Source organism: Neurospora crassa, linkage group IV (assembly GCF_000182925.2).
Source record: "Neurospora crassa OR74A linkage group IV, whole genome shotgun sequence".
NCBI classification, from domain to species: domain Eukaryota; kingdom Fungi; phylum Ascomycota; class Sordariomycetes; order Sordariales; family Sordariaceae; genus Neurospora; species Neurospora crassa.
In genome coordinates, this window is record NC_026504.1 from 4,064,457 (window position 1) to 4,082,379 (window position 17,923).

Genomic DNA, 17,923 nt, shown 5'->3' on the forward strand with positions numbered 1-17,923 from the left:
CCGCTTTCTATAAAGGTTGATGCTGGGTAAACTGCAGGTTTCGCCAAGTAGCGCGGCTGTGTTAGACGCCCCCAATGCCTCGAAAAGGCCACGAACCTGACCTTGACCTCAGCAAAGAGTCCGGTTGCTTCATTTTGCATGAATCCCAACAAGTTCGACTCAGGTCTTTCCGTAGCCAGATCCTGAATGGGGATTCTGAGATGGGTCCTGTGGCCTGTGCAACAAAAGTTACAGGTGGTTGGACCTGCTAGGTATCCCGCGCCCAGCCGCGATGCATGCTGGGATGGCATGGAAGACGAGCAGCTCCTTGCAGCGAACCTTCGACAACGCCAAGCATGTATTGCATCGAAACCGCTGGAGCATACGCAGTAGGTCGTACGTACGTAGTACCTTCCACACATGAACGGCTTTAAGATTGTTCCATCATGGGCCGTTCTGAACTTTTTTTTTAAAAAAAAGAAACCTTGAGTGCAATTGAAATTCTAGACCATATTCTTATCACATCCACCACCAAAGGGAACCATTGTCCTTTATCCTCCACTTCAACATTTCGCAAACGTCTCGTATTACCTAGAGATCTCCCCATTGGTTCCCGATCTTCCGTCTCGTCTGTGTCTCGTGTTTGTGACGTGCAACAACTGGCCACCTCTTGTTGCCGTCGCCATCTGACACCTCCGCGGTCGAGACCTGCTCTTGAACTTCGTTAACGGCATCTTGCAACTTATTCACCGGCCAATCTGTTTGATCCGAACACCGCATCGATTGCTCAGAGAGTGCCCTTACGCTTGCACCTGGCCGCCTCCGTTTGCCGACGCGACCCGATCGTACCTATATACGACATTTAATAGCTTAGCCTAGCTATTTACAAGTCGAGCGAACATGGGCTTGAATCCAGACGCTTCTCTTTCTCCCTCTTCATCAACACCAAACCTCGAGATACCTAAAAGTATCGGCATGTCGTCGTCAATTCGCACCCATTCCTCTCTGGGCCAGACCAGAGAGACATCCCCCTCGCCCTCCCCCAGGTCGGGCTCTGTTTCCCTCCAGGCCGCAGCTACTCTCAACGCTGGTCTTCAGCGCAAGGATTCACTACGAAGTTCGTCACTCCACGCCCAACTATTGACCTCAAAATCACCCTGCTGACACTTGCTACCTATCTAGGCTCTTCCATCAGCCCTCTCCCTGCATCTCAGGCCCCCAAGGTTCCCAGCGCCGGTCGTCGCCAATCACAAGTCCTCATGAACATCCAGATGAACGACCCATCGATACCCGCTCCTGGGGAAATGATCTCGGACAGCTCCAAGCCTTCATCCGTCAGTTCCCCCCAGCCTATCCCCGGCCGCCCGCAACAACACAGCCGGGCTCCTAGCCTCGGAGAGCTTCACCAGGAGCTAGAGAACGAGCAGGAGTACCAGGTGAACCGCCTGCTCAGCGAAATTCGGAGGCTACAGTCACAGCTTCAGCGCCAGCAGTCCTCATCCGGAGCCATCAGCGATGACAACTCCGGGCGGGACACACCCAATCGCAGCTCAACACCACAGATGGGAGGAATTTCCGGAACATCCATCCCCAAATCACCGGGCTTTCTTCCCCACCCCCGCGGCTCCTTCGACTTCCCCCGCAGCAGCAACGACCTCAATAAGGCCCGGTCCAGAACGCCGAGCAGAGGCGCTTCGCCCAGGGTGCGCGCCACGTCCATTAGTGCAGACAGTATGGACCAGTGGCCCCTGGGCGGAAAGGATGAGAGTGCCTTTTATCAGGCAGAGACGCAGATGCTTATCAGGGAAAACCAGATGTTGAGGCATCGCATTCGTGAATTGGGTATGTTCTGCGCTGGCACCGCTATTACAACGTTGTGATTGAAAGGATCATTCTTGCTAACAACTCCCCGTGCAGAACGTCAACTAGTCGAGTCATCAGGAAAAGACGTTGCCAACACTCACGAACCTACTCACGCGTCAGGTCTTCATCGGTCGACGTCTATCTCAGACGTAGAACGTCCCAAGATGACTGCCCCTGCCCAGCAGCACCAGGAGGAAGCGATTGTTGAGTGATGAAACACAGAAACCAGAGTGAGCTCTGGCTTGCTCGAGTGAGATTTCAAAGTTCCTCATTCACGGGTATGCTTCAAAGGAAGGAATGATACTTTTATGATAAAGGCGTTTTCGAGATTATGTCAGGCCTCGGGTCTCCAAGCTGGCACCACTGTCCGTGGTGAGGTTTTATAGAATTCTGTGTTTCAGGACCCCATCTCCTACTCCAGAAAAGTGAAACCTACGGAGTACCCACGACAAATAGGGAGACAAGCCAGTTTGGTGTTTTCAGGGACAGGACAGGACAGGACTGGTTGGTGGCTTACAGGCGTTATTGGCGGATAATACCTCCCTCTATTGCAGTTCGTTTTACGGGGATCTTTTCGGTGGAAAGTTGAAGTAAATGAAATGGAATGCAAAGATTGAATTAGGAATGGGAGATACATACATAGCATTGTTATATGTTGGGACATCGCAAACCCGTAATGTTATTCGTATTATCACTACTGTCTTGCTAAGCACGCACTTGAGGTAGTGGATAATAATCAAAACTAGGACCAGTTCATATCACCTTGTCGATGAAAGGGCTTGGTCGCCGTGTTGAGTGTAGAAAATGTTACATAAGGCCCTTTGTACGAAAACCACATTAGAACAAATACAGTCGAAGGCCATTTTGATCAACACCAACTTGAAGTAACGGACAACTAAAGGAACTGAACTCGTTAGAGAAGTTGGTCACGTTCATGTCACATTGAGTATAGATGAAAGTTTGTGACTGTAAGCATTCAATTACCTGTTTAGGAGTTAAGAACTATTTTGGATAACACCATACATATCAATCTCTCCCCAACTCGGTTACTTTTGTTGAACTGCTGCTGCCAGGTTATCCGTTGCCCAAACAATTTTGTAGCCGCTCTCAATCAACCAAGCCCAGCCTCAAACATCCTCATTCATTAATACCTTTTCGAAGTTGTTTCCCCGCACGTCACCGTCTTGATAGTCCATCACCATTTTAGCCAAGAGCAACTTGAAGAGACCCTCTTCCACTGCGCCCACGGTCCCACGTCGTCCCATGTTGGTTGGTGGTTCGTTATTATCGAAAGGTAATATGTCCATGTTCACCCCCAAAGGGGTCAAAGTGAAATGAGTTCTGCCGAAAACGCCTTATTCCCTTCCCATCAAGTTCACCAACCAAGCCGCACACAACGCCCGAAAGAGGAAGAAGGGAAAAAAACAAACAAAAGTCAGGACCATCCCAGAACGTCAAACCTAACGGTAGTCCATACTAGGAAATAAACTCCTCTGCAAAAGATTCACATGGAACTCGTAGATCCCATCTTCGGCGCCGACGAACCTGTTAAAAAAAAAAAAGCCAGATTACACATTAGCAATCGACAATTGACAACCACAAAAAGGGGATGGAACTTACAAAACCCTCCCGTCCTCACTCCAACACAACCCCGCAGTATCATGCGGATCGGGCTCCCGTCTACTCATATATAGCGCGCCAAACGCCCGTCTGGTCGGATGATCATCCCACTCGCGCAGCGAGGCATGGGCGCCGCGCAGCCTGCGGGTGGAGTCGAGATCGGGCAGTGTCCTGCTGAAACTGTCAAAGGGGAGCGTGTCTTCGAGGTGAAGGGTGTAGTAAAGCTGTTGCAGAGTGGCTGCAGCATTGACACTAGTGTTTGACGTGGTATTTCTGCTGGTGGGAGACAATAAGCTTGGGTTCGCTATGATGCGCGAGGAGAGGTTGAGAGCTCGCCTCTCTGCTGCTGCTTCTGAAGCAGTCTGGGCTTGGCTACTGCTGATACCGCTACCGCTGCCAGCGGGTCGGGTAGGTGGGTGCGTCGTTCGGTCTCCTCCTCTGTCTAACCTAGTAATGGCGGCAATGACACGAAGATGGTCCGCGGCGCTAGCTTCGTCCGTTGCTTCCCGTAATGCAGCTATGCTTGCTCGCAAGTTTCGTCCATCACGACCGCTGCTACCACTACCGGCTGCACCTCCGCTGGTGCTGGCGGAAGCTCGTAGCGATGTAGCTGCGCGAGGCTGGATCCCGTAAAGTAAGTCTGCGTACTCGCGGTAGGTAGATAAGTCCCTGGTATCGCGAGCAGTTCTCAATCCACTGCCGCGCTCGCGGGATTGCTCGCTACTCCCAGACGACCGCTGTGTGTCTCCTCCTGCTCCTGCTCCACTTAAGCGGGATGACGGATCATCACGCCAGATCGAAGTATTAGTTCTTCTTTCGGTCGTGGTTGGTCCTCCGCCCGAGGTAGCGGCTTCTCGTTGTCTTCGTTCTGCCCGAATCGCGTCAAGGACCTCCAGTTCACGAGGAGTAAACGAAGATGACTCTAGCGGATCCCAATGCTCTCTGTTTGAGCGTTCCCGTCGAGCTTCCAGGGCTGCAAGAAGATCGATACCCCGCAAACGAGATGGTGGTGAAGCGGATGCTGATGCCTCATTGTCATCGGTGCGAGCTGCTGCGAGGAGAAGGAGGCCAGGGTCGATAGCGCTCCTATCGGATATGGTGATGTGGTCGTAATCGTCTCGTTTGTCTAGGTCCAGGATTTGGCGCGATAGAAAACCGGTTCGAAGGTCGGCAACACCGACATGGCCGCGATCTTCGGTCCATGCTAGGAGGTCCGTGGACCCGGGAGCAAAAGCCATGTCACGGATGGCGCCTAGCTCAGCATTTGGCCTTGACGAGCCGAAGGTCGTCACGAGGGGATCTAATCCAGGGACGGAGAAGGCCGCAACGTCAAATACAGAAATAATTCCATACTGAGTTCCGACAGCAAGATAACTCCCCGTAGTGGAAAAGCATGCCGCAAAACTCCCCCTATCGCGACGGTGTTAGAAAAATGCGCAAACAAGAGAAAATGCGTAGAGAAGACAATGCACATACCTATTTTCCGACCGATCATCTTTGCTTTGACTCTTCAAGGGGACTTTACGCAGCGGAGCCCATTGATGTGTTCGATGGGACAAACGGTACGTATTCATCCACGGCTCATCCTTCTCAAGCCTCTCGTGCACGTAGAGATAGGGATCGTCACTGATGGCGATCAGGAGCCGGCCGTCGGGCGAGATGACAGCACGGTTGACACAGTCCGGGTATGTGATCTCGTCCAAGGCGTCCTCTTCCCATAAGCTTACGCACGCAACGGAATTGTCGTTGTTTGAAAGAACGGCAACTGGTTCGTTGTATGCGCCTGCCGCGGCTGGTACCAAAGTCGGTGGAAACCACAAAGTGATGCAGTTCACCCGCTGTTTGCCAAACTTTTTGCTTGTGACAGATAGGTTCTTGTTGTTGTCGTTATTGGTATTGCCTCGCGCAGCAGTTATGATTTGGGCCCGAGCCAACGCCCGCGCGACCTCTACCGAGTCTTCGTCGTCCAAGTCACGGCTGAGTTCGTCCAGTAGCTCCTGACCGGGGACCTGGTCGTCCGAATCCGTGTTGAGCTGCGCATTGGCATCGTTCTGAGGGGTCCTTTCGCGGACATGTATCGCCGTAAACTCGCCGGTCTCGCCACCACAGCAGATCCACCCATGTCGCGCGACAAGACACCGAGGCTGAAAAGGAAGGCGCTTGATGGTTTCGATCTCTTGGGTTGTGATGTTGAGTCTCTGGACCTCGGTGCTGTCCCTCCCTCCGGGAAAATAAACCACGTTGTTGTCCTCGATGCCCACCATAGAACGTAACTGCCAGTGACTGCAAAGCAAATTAAGGGTTAGCGACCAGATGCCACGTAGGTGTGTCGCAATGGGTATGAACCAAGGACGTACCTGGGGTGGACACTGGTGCCATAGCGGCGTCGAGGCTTGGGGAGGATCAAGTGGTCGGTTGCATGATAACTAGACGCAAGATTTCTGTCAGCATTGAAGAAATGTGATTTCAATTTTCGGGGTGGTAGTTGGGGGTGGAGGGGGGGCACCGGGTGCAACTCGCGGAATAGACTCGGGACTCGGGCATCAGCTTACACGTCGTCCTTGACCGTCATTGTGGGAAAGTCTTGGCGGGTTTATTTTTGACCAGGCGGTTCCAAATCAGTTTGCGATGACCATGCACAATTCCGCGCTGTTGATGGCTAGGTATCGTCGAGGGAAGTCGATGCCGTCAAAGAAGGAGGAACCAACTAGAAGGATCGCGTGGAACGTCGAATGCTGAGTGTAGTCGGATTGCGAAATGCCGGGCTATCTTGGTCGGGATTGGGGACAAAGGTTGATGCGGGTGAATTGGATTACAATGTAGGATAGTTGGAAGCTGCGGTGAGTTTTTGAATAAGAAATTCAATGAAAGTGATGTTAGTTGTCGAGGAAACAATAGGAGAGGCCCGTCCGACCAGTTCGTCATTGCTTTCCATCTGTTGTCGCAAACCCGCGTCAAACGTCAAGTCCCTTTTCCCATTACATTCAGTCGTAATATCCTAAGCTCGCCACCCACTTAGACGCACCACTTTGACCCACGGAATGACAACGCAATGCAGTGCTTGCAAAGTCGTTCTGCCGCGCAGCTAAAGAAAGTCCCAAATTAAAATTCCTTAGTAAAAGACCATGGAATGTTGATAACAAAAAGAAGTTATTTCAGGTAATAAGTAGTTAACCTACCTCCAAGCTTGAGACTGTCAAAGGTACCTCAACCCTCCAAAACCGGGGTCCTCCACTCCACTTCACAAGGCAGGTACCTACCTCCGCGGCCAGTCAGGTACTGTACATAGTACATCATCAGACACATACGAGTCTGAGGTTTGGCTGATCGATACATGTACTTACCTCTAGTTACGCGCAACAACAACAGAGGTGGTTTGGCGCACAGTGAGTTGTAGTCTAGTCCTCCGTCCGTAACAGATAGACAAGATCAATGACATGGCATCGCATCTCCGACACTCGTTGGTGTTTCTGGAGCAAAGCATGGAGATATATACCTCTACCGGTAATGTATAGTAGCGCGCAATACGTGACCGTAGTATGTAACAGGCCGCTTCAAGCAGCGCATCCACTCTCCCCGATGCCGTCACAGGCCATAGGTATGTAGGTCTTTACGCACGCATACCCGCCCGAGCCCGCCTCTCCCCTCCTCCTCCCGTCCCTCTCACCCATTCGGGCCATTCTCATTACATATGTATCAAACCTCGGCCGGCCAGCATCCAGGCTGAGAGCCGGACCGACCCCAGGCTGCCCGAGCAGGGATTAGTTGCTCACTGATAAACAAAAAAAAAAAAGGGTCCATGGACGGCAAAGTGGAGTCACGTGCTGTCGCAAAGTCCAAGATGGGAATGGGCTTTCCGGATGTTTTGGATCTCGCCTTTGAAGACGGCGAGGTTGACGGCAGCTCGGAGTTCTCGGTGGACGGAGGAAACGGGTCGAAGGAGGAAGACTTCAATCCTCCCCCAGGCTCCCCGCCTTCGCCCGCCATTGCGACAATTGACGGAGTGGCCCGTGCGGAGCTTGCTCGGCGCCCCACTTATCGTGCATGCGGCTGCTCTCAGTGGGTGGGAAGTGGCCCCCCCGCGGTGCCAACTGGAGCTGAGGTCCCGCTGGAGTCGCTGTCGATCCAGTCACTGGGCCGTGTGAGTGCTGAGAGCAGAGCCGAGCAAAATTTCCAACGCCTTCGATGACCAGGTTGTTGAATTTTTTCCCTCGCAGTACAAAAGAGCTTGACCACCAGCTCCCCCTCGGCCTCCGCTCTCCGTTCACGCATCCTCATTCATAACCACCCTCTCCTCCTCCACCATCACCTCTTTCTCGTCTGCGTTGTGGTGATTCCCGGCCCTGTCTGTTTGCCAAAGGGGTTATTTTTGTTTTTAATTTAGAGTCACAAACACACACACAAGATGATGTCCACAAGGCTTACCAGGGCTGTAAGTTATAAACCGAGCTTGCACTTGCACTTGCACCTGCACTTGCAGCATCCGCCGCTTCCACTTTTCCCTCACTCCAAAAGTCGCGATAATGGCGCGTTCCATATCCGTAAATGCTTTCTCAACAACGACAATGGCTGACATGTCTCCCTCTTAACCACAGCTGCCCAAGGCCTCCATTGCTACCCGCGCCGCGGGTATGCTCAGGAAGCCCATGACCCCCGCCTTCGCGCGCTTCGAGTCAACGGAGTCGAACGGAAAGGTCACTGGTTCCGTCATCGGTATCGATCTTGGTATGTAGCATCACTACCAACCAACACACGAGCTTCGACATGGCTAACACGAGTCTTCTCTCCTCCAGGTACCACCAACTCCGCCGTTGCCATCATGGAGGGCAAGGTCCCCCGCATCATTGAGAACGCCGAGGGTGCCCGTACCACCCCCTCCGTCGTCGCCTTCACTGAGGACGGTGAGCGCCTTGTTGGTGTTGCCGCTAAGCGTCAGGCTGTCGTCAACCCCGAGAACACCCTCTTCGCCACCAAGCGTCTCATCGGCCGCAAGTTCACCGACCCCGAGGTCCAGCGCGACATCAAGGAGGTTCCCTACAAGATCGTCCAGCACACCAACGGTGATGCCTGGGTTGAGGCCCGTGGCCAGAGGTACTCTCCTTCCCAGATTGGTGGTTTCATCCTCCAGAAGATGAAGGAGACTGCCGAGTCTTTCCTCAGCAAGCCCGTCAAGAACGCTGTCGTTACCGTCCCTGCCTACTTCAACGACTCCCAGCGTCAGGCCACCAAGGATGCTGGTCAGATTGCCGGCCTCAACGTCCTCCGTGTCGTCAACGAGCCTACTGCCGCCGCTCTTGCCTACGGTCTTGAGAAGGAGCAGGACCGCATTGTCGCCGTCTACGATCTTGGTGGTGGTACCTTCGATATCTCCGTCCTCGAGATCCAGAACGGTGTCTTCGAGGTCAAGTCTACCAACGGTGACACCCATCTCGGTGGCGAGGACTTCGATATCCACCTCGTCCGCCACCTCGTCCAGCAGTTCAAGAAGGAGACCGGCATCGATCTTTCTGGCGACCGCATGGCCATCCAGCGTATCCGTGAGGCCGCCGAGAAGGCCAAGATCGAGCTTTCTTCTTCCCTCCAGACCGACATCAACCTTCCCTTCATCACTGCCGACTCTTCCGGCCCCAAGCACATCAACCAGAAGCTCACCCGTGCTCAGCTCGAGGCCATGGTTGACCCCCTCATCCAGCGCACCATTGAGCCCGTCCGCAAGGCTCTGAAGGATGCCAACCTCCAGGCTAAGGAGATCCAGGAGGTCATTCTTGTTGGTGGTATGACCCGTATGCCCAAGGTTGCCGAGTCCGTCAAGAGCATTTTCGGCCGTGACCCCGCCAAGTCCGTCAACCCCGATGAGGCTGTCGCCATCGGTGCTGCCATCCAGGGTGCCGTCCTCTCCGGTGAGGTCAAGGACCTTCTCCTCCTCGATGTCACTCCCCTCTCCCTCGGTATCGAGACCCTCGGCGGTGTCTTCACTCGTCTGATCAACCGTAACACCACCATCCCTACCAAGAAGTCCCAGGTCTTCTCCACCGCTGCCGACTTCCAGACTGCCGTCGAGATCAAGGTCTTCCAGGGTGAGCGTGAGCTCGTTAAGGACAACAAGATGCTCGGCAACTTCCAGCTTGTCGGTATCCCCCCTGCCCACCGTGGTGTTCCCCAGATCGAGGTCACCTTCGACATTGACGCCGATTCTATCGTCCACGTCCACGCCAAGGACAAGTCCACCAACAAGGACCAGTCCATCACCATTGCCTCCGGCTCCGGTCTTTCTGAGGCCGAGATCGAGAAGATGGTTGAGGACTCCGAGAAGTATGCCGAGCAGGACAAGGAGCGCAAGGCTGCCATTGAGGCCGCCAACAAGGCTGATGGCGTTCTCAACGATACCGAGAAGGCCCTCAACGAGTACGCTGACCGTCTCGACAAGACCGAGGCTGACGCCATCCGTGAGAAGATCGCCAACCTCCGCGAGTTCATCGCCAAGAGCCAGTCTGGCGAGCAGGCCCTCTCCGCCGATGCCCTCAAGGAGAAGATTGACGACCTCCAGGTTGCCAGCTTGAACCTCTTCGACAAGATGCACAAGGCCCGTGCTGAGGCTGGCGAGCAGCAGCAGCAGAGCACTGAGGGCGAGAAGAAGGAGTAAATCTGAAGCCCAACAGCTTTTAGGTTTTCCTTTTCACGTTTTCTCACTATACCCACATACTTCTTTCTCCCCGGTGTCTAAGTAGCTTGGTTGGAGCGGAATGATCTCCACTGTGTATTTCTCCCTTGTACTCATATGTCATGTTTCTCTTTGAGGTCTATCATGCTGGATCTTGTGTTTAATACCGCAGAGGGCGGCGGAAGGCGTTATTGAGCATCAAAACTTCCTGCGTTTTTGGGGGTTTACAATAAAAAATCTTCATCTATCTTCACGACATATTTCCATCCTACCAAAATGATGCGATGAAATGCGAAATGGCTTAACCGGGTTTTCGCATGGGCAACGGGAAGGACAAGCAGGAGGTGCTGGAAAAGGGAGGCTGGCTGGGGTGCGCGTATGTGTATATATCATGTTCATTGTACACGATACACCACCCACAAGGGACAAAGTTCGAAGCAATCAACCTCCCCTCCTATGATAAAAATGAAATAGAATAGTAAGCGCTTACCAAACAGGCTATCGTGCCATATTTACTGTGGTAGTTATATGTGATTGTGTGATGACAGTATGCCCCTATTATCCATTCAGTCATTTCGGCCGGCCTGGAGTGTGATACGAAACCGAAATCCGTGAGCCGTTATCGGACCTCCTCGTACGATACACAATCAAAGGGATGAAGTGATCCCAATACAAACAAACAGGTCAAAGGGCTTCCCAAGTCAAAAGTCAGCTTGAATGCAGATGTACTCAACATATGTACATATCAAAGTCAACCATACAATATCAAACTTGAAACATTCGGATACAATGAGGCATTCGGTACGCCGGTAACTACCTTTAGTGGTATATACGTCATGCCAACGACCGAGGTCATAGCTTCCAGGTTGTCGCTGGGTGGATAGTACATAACGTAGGTAAACATGGTCATAGCGGCATGATACCCAACCTCAATTGCTTGCAACATGTTCACGAGCAGACCGTCTGTTTTGGTTCTAAACATACAACAGCCGTCATTATATTTTCAACCAAACATCGCTACTTCCAAAACACATCTCGTACACCGCCCCCCCCCCCCCCCCCCAATGACAGTTCTCTACCGGCCAAACCCAAACCATCCCCTCTTCTTGGGCTTCTCTTCCTCTTGAGTCTGCTCCTCCTGAACCTCCTCAGTCCTTTGCCGCTGCTGCTGCTTCTTGTCCCCGCCAGCAGCAATCTTCTCAGGATAATCAATATAGTTCCACGCCACATCCAAGAAAATAGGCTTAACAGGGATGGCTTCCAAGCGGGGCGGATAAACAACAATGTTCTCCAGGTTGACCTGGCCGCTGGAGGGGTAATTGGCTAGTTGGCCGATTAGAGGTTTTCCATTGCTGCTGCTGCTTCCACTAGAAGGCTTCTTGTTCTTGTTGTGCTCGCTAATCTCCACCAGGGCGCGGGCACGCTGGAGCTCGCCGTTGAGGAGGGAGTGCAGAGTCTGGACGTCGGCGGCAGAGACGACGATGTTGCGGGCTGGCGAGGATTCCTCGGAGGAGGAGGTGGAAGAAAGGATGGGCAGCGCGGACTCGGTTTGGGTGAGGGCGTGGCGGATGAGGGCGAGAGCGTTGGCGTCGTTGTGGGCTAGGGAGTGGGAGCGGGCGATTGCTAGGGACCTGGGGGGTGGGCGCGTGTTAGTTACGGATGAGTAAAGAAATTTGGAAGAGGGGAGAAATGGAGGAAGGAAACAGACTTGAGAGCAGTAAAATACTGCGTAGTGGCTTGCAGACGAGTGAAGAGCTCCTGGTCGTTCGCAACACCAGGCAGCTCTGTGATGGTCTCCAGACTCTGAAGAGTGCCGTCATACAGAACCACCTTCTCTTTTAGCTTGGCAATCTGACGGCCAGGAGCTTCCTCCTTGGGCCTCTCGGACGCCTGCTCAGCTTCCTGAGCCTTCTTTCCTCTCTTAGACAGGTCATCAAAGGTGGCGCGCGCACCGTCAAGCTCGCCAGCGAGCACCCTGTTACGGCCAATCCGCCAGCTGATCATCTCAAAATTGACGGCTGTCCTTGTGATCTGCAAGCTCTGCATGCGAGGATCGCTCTGTGTGACACCTTCTCCCCGGAGCTCGTCAATGGCCTGCTTTGTCGCATCGACAGCATCCTGGGTTGCGGCCAGAATGTCATCGTAAGCGGCGGCCTTGTCCTTGGGTGCCAGCGAGCTGGCAGAGGATAGCCTCTCGGTCAGCTTGGCCTTTGCTGTTTGAACCGAAGCCCAGGCGACGGCAATAGAAGCGTCCTCAATCTTGACCTCCCGTGAGCGCCATGTGATGGTAGTTGGTGCTCCCTCAGCGCCAGTAACGCCCGTCATGGTCACATCGCCCTGCTCCAAAACACTAGGGTTGACAGCCTTGACACGGTCCACCAAGTCATCGTCGGCTTTGGCGAACGCCTTTTTGGCAATCGAAGGAATCGGTTGCGTACGGGGAATCTTGGCCTGGTACGCAGCATAGCGGATCGACGGGTCGATGGTATCGGTGAGGAGGTCTTTGTAGATGTCACCCTTGGTGGAGGTCGAGAGAGCACTGTAGATCATGCGGGCAACGGCGTAGCTGACGATACAATCCTCCCAGCTCTGCTTCTCAAAGTTGGCGGCACCCCTGAGCAAGGCGGCGTAGGCGCGGGCTTCGAGGATGTCGTTGGGGTTGGCGCCGCTGACTGCGTCCTGGGAAAGCACATCTGCGAGCTTCTCGGCGGTGCGGGCACCCTTTTCGAGTCTAGAAACAATATGTGACCTGGTCTTGCCGGTCATGCCCTTGGTGTCAGCAGCATGCGAAGCCTTCATGGACATGGCATGAGCCCATGTGCGCTCGGCCGTGAGAAGCGCAAGGTGGAGGTATCTGAGAGTAGCACACGAGACGAGGTTAGCAGGACGGCCGGCAAGCATTGCGCCACCACGATAAGCACAAGAGAGAGTCGTACTCATGGTTGTCCGAGATTTGCTCAGCGGTAATCTGGGCCTTGGGGTGGAATTTGCCTCGGCTCTTGGTCGCAATGTTGAGCTTCTTGCGGGAGTTAAGAAGCTTCCTGGAGAGTTGGGCACGATACGTCGCATAGTCACCGTAGAGGAGGGCGTTCTCCCGGTGAGATACCACGAACTTTGTGATATCCATGGTGTTTGTTGAGGTTGAATATGTGTAGTGTGTGTGTGTAAGTAAGGTGATGCGCTCCGGTCGCAACTAGAGGGTCCTACAGAAAAGTGTTAAGCTATGAAGCACCCGTTGCGCAACTGGGCGTAGGGCAGGTAGCTTCGATCAAAGCCGTGGTGGTATAGGTGTAAAGAGCAGTTGGAGACGGCCTCCTTGTACGTCTGGCGGCTTGTTGAGTCTCGACGTCGAGGTTGAACCTGGAAAGTGTGGGGCGTGGGCAGCTCTCTCTAATGGAGCACCGTATGTTACTTGCCCGTGTTGTCCCCAATTGCCCCGCATGAGATGGATGGAAGCCATAGTGACCTGGCCAGCATGGAACAGCTGGCAGCAGTCGGATTTCAGTGATTGGCACCCCCGACGAGATCTGAGATACCTACCTATAGTGTACCTAAGGGATCCACCGGACCAGGAGAGCTCACACGGCCGCCTCTGCATGGACGTTGCTGGGACAGAAGCTTTTTGGACGGCGACGCGGGCGGGCTGGGCGGGCGGCCATGTCGTAGGTGAGGAGCCCCACTTTCGCGCTGTGAAATGGTCGAATCGCGCTCAAAAATTTTGGTTGGTGCTTGCGACAGCCAAAGTCTTGTCTTTCAAGGTATTTTTTGCTGTTAGTCCCGCGAATTGTGACCGAGCAACCCGACAGCGTTGTTTTCTCTTACCCCGATTTGGAAGCAATCCTAGCTCTCATACGACGTAGCTTTGCGAAGCTATTCCCTCCCTCCCAAACGCCCACAGACTCTATTCCAGAACGCCCATCCCGGTTCGAACATTCCCTGATCAAGGAACACAAGCCGAGACGAGCGAGGGACAAACAAAACGAGAGCGGAACATGCCCGAGAGAGACGACCAACACCTACGACTCACACATTAACTACGCCAGCTGGCTGGGCCTCCGCCTTCCAACGCGATGCTGGAGAGGACGGCGGCGAGCCTCGAAACATGCAGCCTCCAGAGAGTTCTCCCCGTCGCCAGAACCTCGCTGAAGAGCCAGCGACAACTACACACAGGCTTTTGGCAACATGGCGCCTCCGACCTTGAGCTCCTCGATGCCTACCAGACCCTCCTGCGAGACTCGACACCGACACCGACGCAGAACCTTGGTAGCTCGCAGACGACCAAGACCGAAAGCAGAATAGAGCCCATGAAGGCGTCCATGTTCTTGCTCGACTTCCTATACCCAAGTGGAACCGCCGCTCTTCTTCGGAATATTCTCCCCATTCGACTACCATCCCTCGAATCGGCGCACAAGACTCGTAGAAATGCGACGCGCTTATACAGTTCAGCGATAAATAACAACTCCGGCGCTGCGCAAGAACCGCAAGAGAAACCGCAAGCGGACGACTCGTTCATGAACGCCGACCTTTTCGAACAGTACTGGAATGAGCAGGAGAGTGGCGTCGTCCAAGACAGGAGACCACAGAAGGTTTCCAAAAAATCTGGCCCTCGGGTACTGCGGGAGCTTCTCGAGCCGTCAGAGTTCGGTCCCATGTACGAGCAGATATGGACGGCTTACAACAAGCTCGAGCCCAAGGAGCAGGAGGATTTCAAGGGCGATGTCATGGTCAACTTTGCGCAGTCTGGTCGGTCGGTTGATGCTTGGAGGATCCGAGAGCTGTTCGCCACCGTGCCTGTTGAGCGGTGGACAGAATCCATAATCCAAGCCGCTATCAAGGCCGAACTTGCCTTGGACGACGTGGACAATGCAAAGGTGCTGTTTTCCGATGCCCTCAAGAAGAGGGGTCTTCATCAAGGACTTGACGATATCATGGCACACGCGTTTGACACCTCTTCGTGGCAGCTGGCCTTGGACGTTTGGAAGTTATTTAGCAACTTCAAGGGCTCTGAAAAGCTTACTGTCGAATTCAAGACATTGGCTTCCGTGCCTGGCTTCCGGGATAAGCTAGCCGAGTTTGTCGAATATGTTGCGCCGAAGGTGCCAGCGACGAAGGCCAAAAAGTCCACCAAGACCAAGTCGGTCAAGACAAAGTCTCCGGCCGATACAGAGTCTGCGCCTAGCTCAGCACTTGCAGTCGATACGGAGATCGCAGATTTCGTCAGAGTCCTTGCCAACAAGTCATTACGCTTATTCTCACCCACGGACGCAGTCGTTCTTCTTCGCCATGCTGCGGATCCATCGGCATACGAGGCTTTCATCAAGCTGGCTATCGAACAGGGCAAGACCAGAGCTGCGGCGGAGGCCTACAAGAAGTATCGTCAACTACCCAAGGCCGAGGTCCGTATTTGGGTGTTGCGCGCCATGCTCGACATCTTCTATCCTACCGACGCTGGCGGCATGGAGCTTGTCCTGAAAGATTGGTACAGCCGCTACGACGCCCTTGAGAAGCGAGTTTATCAAAAGTTCCTGGCATTTTATGCTGGCCGTGGTGATACAAAGTCGGTAACACGTCTGGCCAACGAGTACCGTAAGCACCTCCCAGCGGAAGCCGCGCGAGATATGTCACTCATCTCCAGTCTGATGCACGTGCACGCGCGCAACGGCAACCCTGAAGCGGCTCGCAAGGTGCTGGAAAACTGTTTAGAGCAGACGGGCATGGGCAAACCAAAGACTGTTCACTGGAATATCTTGCTCAATGCTTACGCAAAAGCATCGGATTACAGTGGCTGTCTCGAGGCCTTTGAGCGTTTGGACGAGGTTGGAAAGCCGGACTCCTATTCCTATGGAACTTTGATGGGTATGGCTGCTGTGCGTGGTGACCTCTCGTTTGCTTTGGTGCTCTTCAACGCCGCGAAGGCTGACGGCATCAGGCCTGATGTGGGAATGGTGGACAGCTTGATTGAAGCTTACTGCCAGAACGACCGATTCCGTGAGGCCGAGGTCATTGTGAAGCAGACTGTGAAGAAGGGCACACTTCCCGGCAAGTATACGGTTCTCTTTAACACCCTTCTCAATCACCACGCCAGGAGGCGAGACCTCAAGGGGTTGTATAACCTCGTGGAATACATGCACGAGAACAAGATTCCCAGCGACAATGAGACCTATAGCCATCTCTTGTACGGCTTGATGTACTGCAGACAGTCGCATCACGCGCTGAACCTTTTGCGGGCTTCCGAGAAGGACAATCTTTTCAAGCCCGCACCTGAACACTACGTTCTCCTTATGGCCTCCTTCATTCACAGTCGTGAACCACATATGGCCCTTAAACTCAACGAGATATTGTCCAAGCGTCAAGAACCCGAGATGGCCGAGCGGACCACTCGTGTCATCGACGCCTTGGGCAGATGGCAGCAGCTCCCCGGCCACCAAAGGTGGCAAAAGGATCAAAAGTACTACATTACAAAGGCCATCAACCTGTTCAAGCAGACCCTGCAGAAGACTGGAAAGGGTCAGCAAGAGGCTCCTCGCCCCGTAGTGAACCAATTCGCCCACGTCTTGTTCATCTTGACGCAGATCCGGGATTTCGGCACCATCGAAGAAATCATGGATCTATACACCACCCAATTCCCATCTGCAAAGGAGCCCAGTAACTTGCCCATCCGCCTGCTCAACAATATGATGCTCGCCGACTATCATGAGCGCAAGTTCGACCGAGTCAGAGAGATCTGGAATCACGTTCTCAGAAAGACGACATTACAAGCCTTCGGTGAAGTCGCCGAGGAGCCACGGGAGATGGGTGCTGAGGGTGCGGAAACACCAGCTCAACAACTTGTCGGCCCTTACAAGTGGATCCTGTGCGACCCCATCAAGACGATGCAGCGCGTCTTTTACGACGAGAACGACGCCGACGGGCTTATGGCATTCGTCAAGGACGTCCGCAGCCGTGGCTTCGAGCTCGACAGCAAGAATTGGAACTACTACGTCCAATCGCTTGCGCGCATGAACCGTTACCGCGAGGCCTTCGGCGAGTGCGAAGCGCGTCTCATGCCCAACTGGACAGGCTGGTACCGGGTTCGCGCGCGGTCTGCCATGAAGAACCAGCTGCCGCTCGAGCTCCGTCGTCTGGGCTCGTTCCCTCAGCGCCCAAGACCCATCTCGCACACCTTGATCATCATGGCCAAGAAGTACATGGACTTGGAGAACTTGGCCAACTGGCAGAAGGAGGCAGCCAATCAGCTGGAGTGGGTAAATGCGGAGTGCCCGCTTACCATCAAGGCCGTCAAGACCATGATCAGAGCGGACTCGGACTTGGAGAAGAGCGTCTTCAACGAGACTGAGGACGTGCTGGCGACAGAAGAGGGGTACGCTGAGAGATATGAAGACGAGGAGAACTGGTCAGAGATGGCGGAGGGGGAGTTGAGGGAGACGGCGAAGAGAGAGCAGGCGTTTGCGAACCAGCTCATGTCGAAACGTATTGTATAAACAGACACTTACCTTGTATAAAGATCTTTGAAGAAGTTGAGCATGGGACGGAGTATCGATATCACGGGCTTGAACTTTTTTTGCATAATTGCTTGGCCTGCATGGTTATCTTGTTGTTTGGGATATGGGCGATGAAGTACATAGACTATTGGCTCTGGTAGAAAAATGGGATGGGCAGGAAAAGTGCATGGCCGGCTAGAAAAAGCCTTTAGTAGGGCACGGAGTCAGACGTGTTATTGAGGTAGAGGCACTGGGTGAAGTGCTTGGAAGGTCATCTTCTAACTGGACAAGATATAACATGGCGAACAAGTAAAGCAAA

General features: G+C 53.6%; 6 protein-coding genes across 6 annotated transcripts; 4 read left to right on the forward strand and 2 right to left on the reverse strand.

Moving 5' to 3' along the window:
• The first annotated feature begins 402 nt into the window (after nt 1-402).
• On the forward strand, nt 403-2,658 carry NCU08695 (hypothetical protein). The gene is made up of 3 exons (XM_956662.3): nt 403-1,096; nt 1,162-1,821; nt 1,897-2,658. Exons 1-3 carry the CDS (start codon nt 880-882, stop codon nt 2,052-2,054), a joined length of 1,035 nt encoding a protein of 344 aa, XP_961755.1. The 5' UTR covers nt 403-879; the 3' UTR covers nt 2,055-2,658.
• Nucleotides 2,659-2,804: 146 nt separating this feature from the next.
• NCU08694 (hypothetical protein) lies at nt 2,805-6,598 on the reverse strand. The gene is made up of 5 exons (XM_956661.2): nt 6,015-6,598; nt 5,820-5,888; nt 4,939-5,745; nt 3,463-4,872; nt 2,805-3,387 (listed from the first exon to the last, which is right to left on the reverse strand). The coding sequence occupies exons 1-5, from the start codon at nt 6,032-6,034 to the stop codon at nt 3,303-3,305; spliced, it is 2,391 nt and encodes a 796-aa protein (XP_961754.1). The 5' UTR covers nt 6,035-6,598; the 3' UTR covers nt 2,805-3,302.
• Nucleotides 6,599-7,303: 705 nt separating this feature from the next.
• NCU16831 (hypothetical protein) lies at nt 7,304-7,651 on the forward strand (the record flags this gene model as incomplete). Its single annotated transcript, XM_011396114.1, has 1 exon — nt 7,304-7,651. One exon carries the CDS (start codon nt 7,304-7,306, stop codon nt 7,649-7,651), a length of 348 nt encoding a protein of 115 aa, XP_011394416.1.
• Nucleotides 7,652-10,671, forward strand: hsp70-5 (heat shock protein 70-5). Its single transcript, XM_956660.3, has 3 exons — nt 7,652-7,894; nt 8,058-8,187; nt 8,256-10,671. Exons 1-3 carry the CDS (start codon nt 7,868-7,870, stop codon nt 10,103-10,105), a joined length of 2,007 nt encoding a protein of 668 aa, XP_961753.2. The 5' UTR covers nt 7,652-7,867; the 3' UTR covers nt 10,106-10,671.
• Nucleotides 10,672-10,818: 147 nt separating this feature from the next.
• On the reverse strand, nt 10,819-13,726 carry NCU10927 (signal recognition particle protein). Its single transcript, XM_001728270.2, has 4 exons — nt 13,664-13,726; nt 13,060-13,607; nt 11,832-12,977; nt 10,819-11,754 (listed from the first exon to the last, which is right to left on the reverse strand). The coding sequence occupies exons 2-4, from the start codon at nt 13,248-13,250 to the stop codon at nt 11,199-11,201; spliced, it is 1,893 nt and encodes a 630-aa protein (XP_001728322.1). The 5' UTR covers nt 13,251-13,607; nt 13,664-13,726; the 3' UTR covers nt 10,819-11,198.
• Nucleotides 13,727-13,861: 135 nt separating this feature from the next.
• On the forward strand, nt 13,862-17,917 carry cya-5 (cytochrome a-5; the record flags this gene model as incomplete). Its single annotated transcript, XM_956678.2, has 2 exons — nt 13,862-17,593; nt 17,820-17,917. Exons 1-2 carry the CDS (start codon nt 14,194-14,196, stop codon nt 17,915-17,917), a joined length of 3,498 nt encoding a protein of 1,165 aa, XP_961771.2. The 5' UTR covers nt 13,862-14,193.
• Between the last annotated feature and the right edge of the window lie 6 nt (nt 17,918-17,923).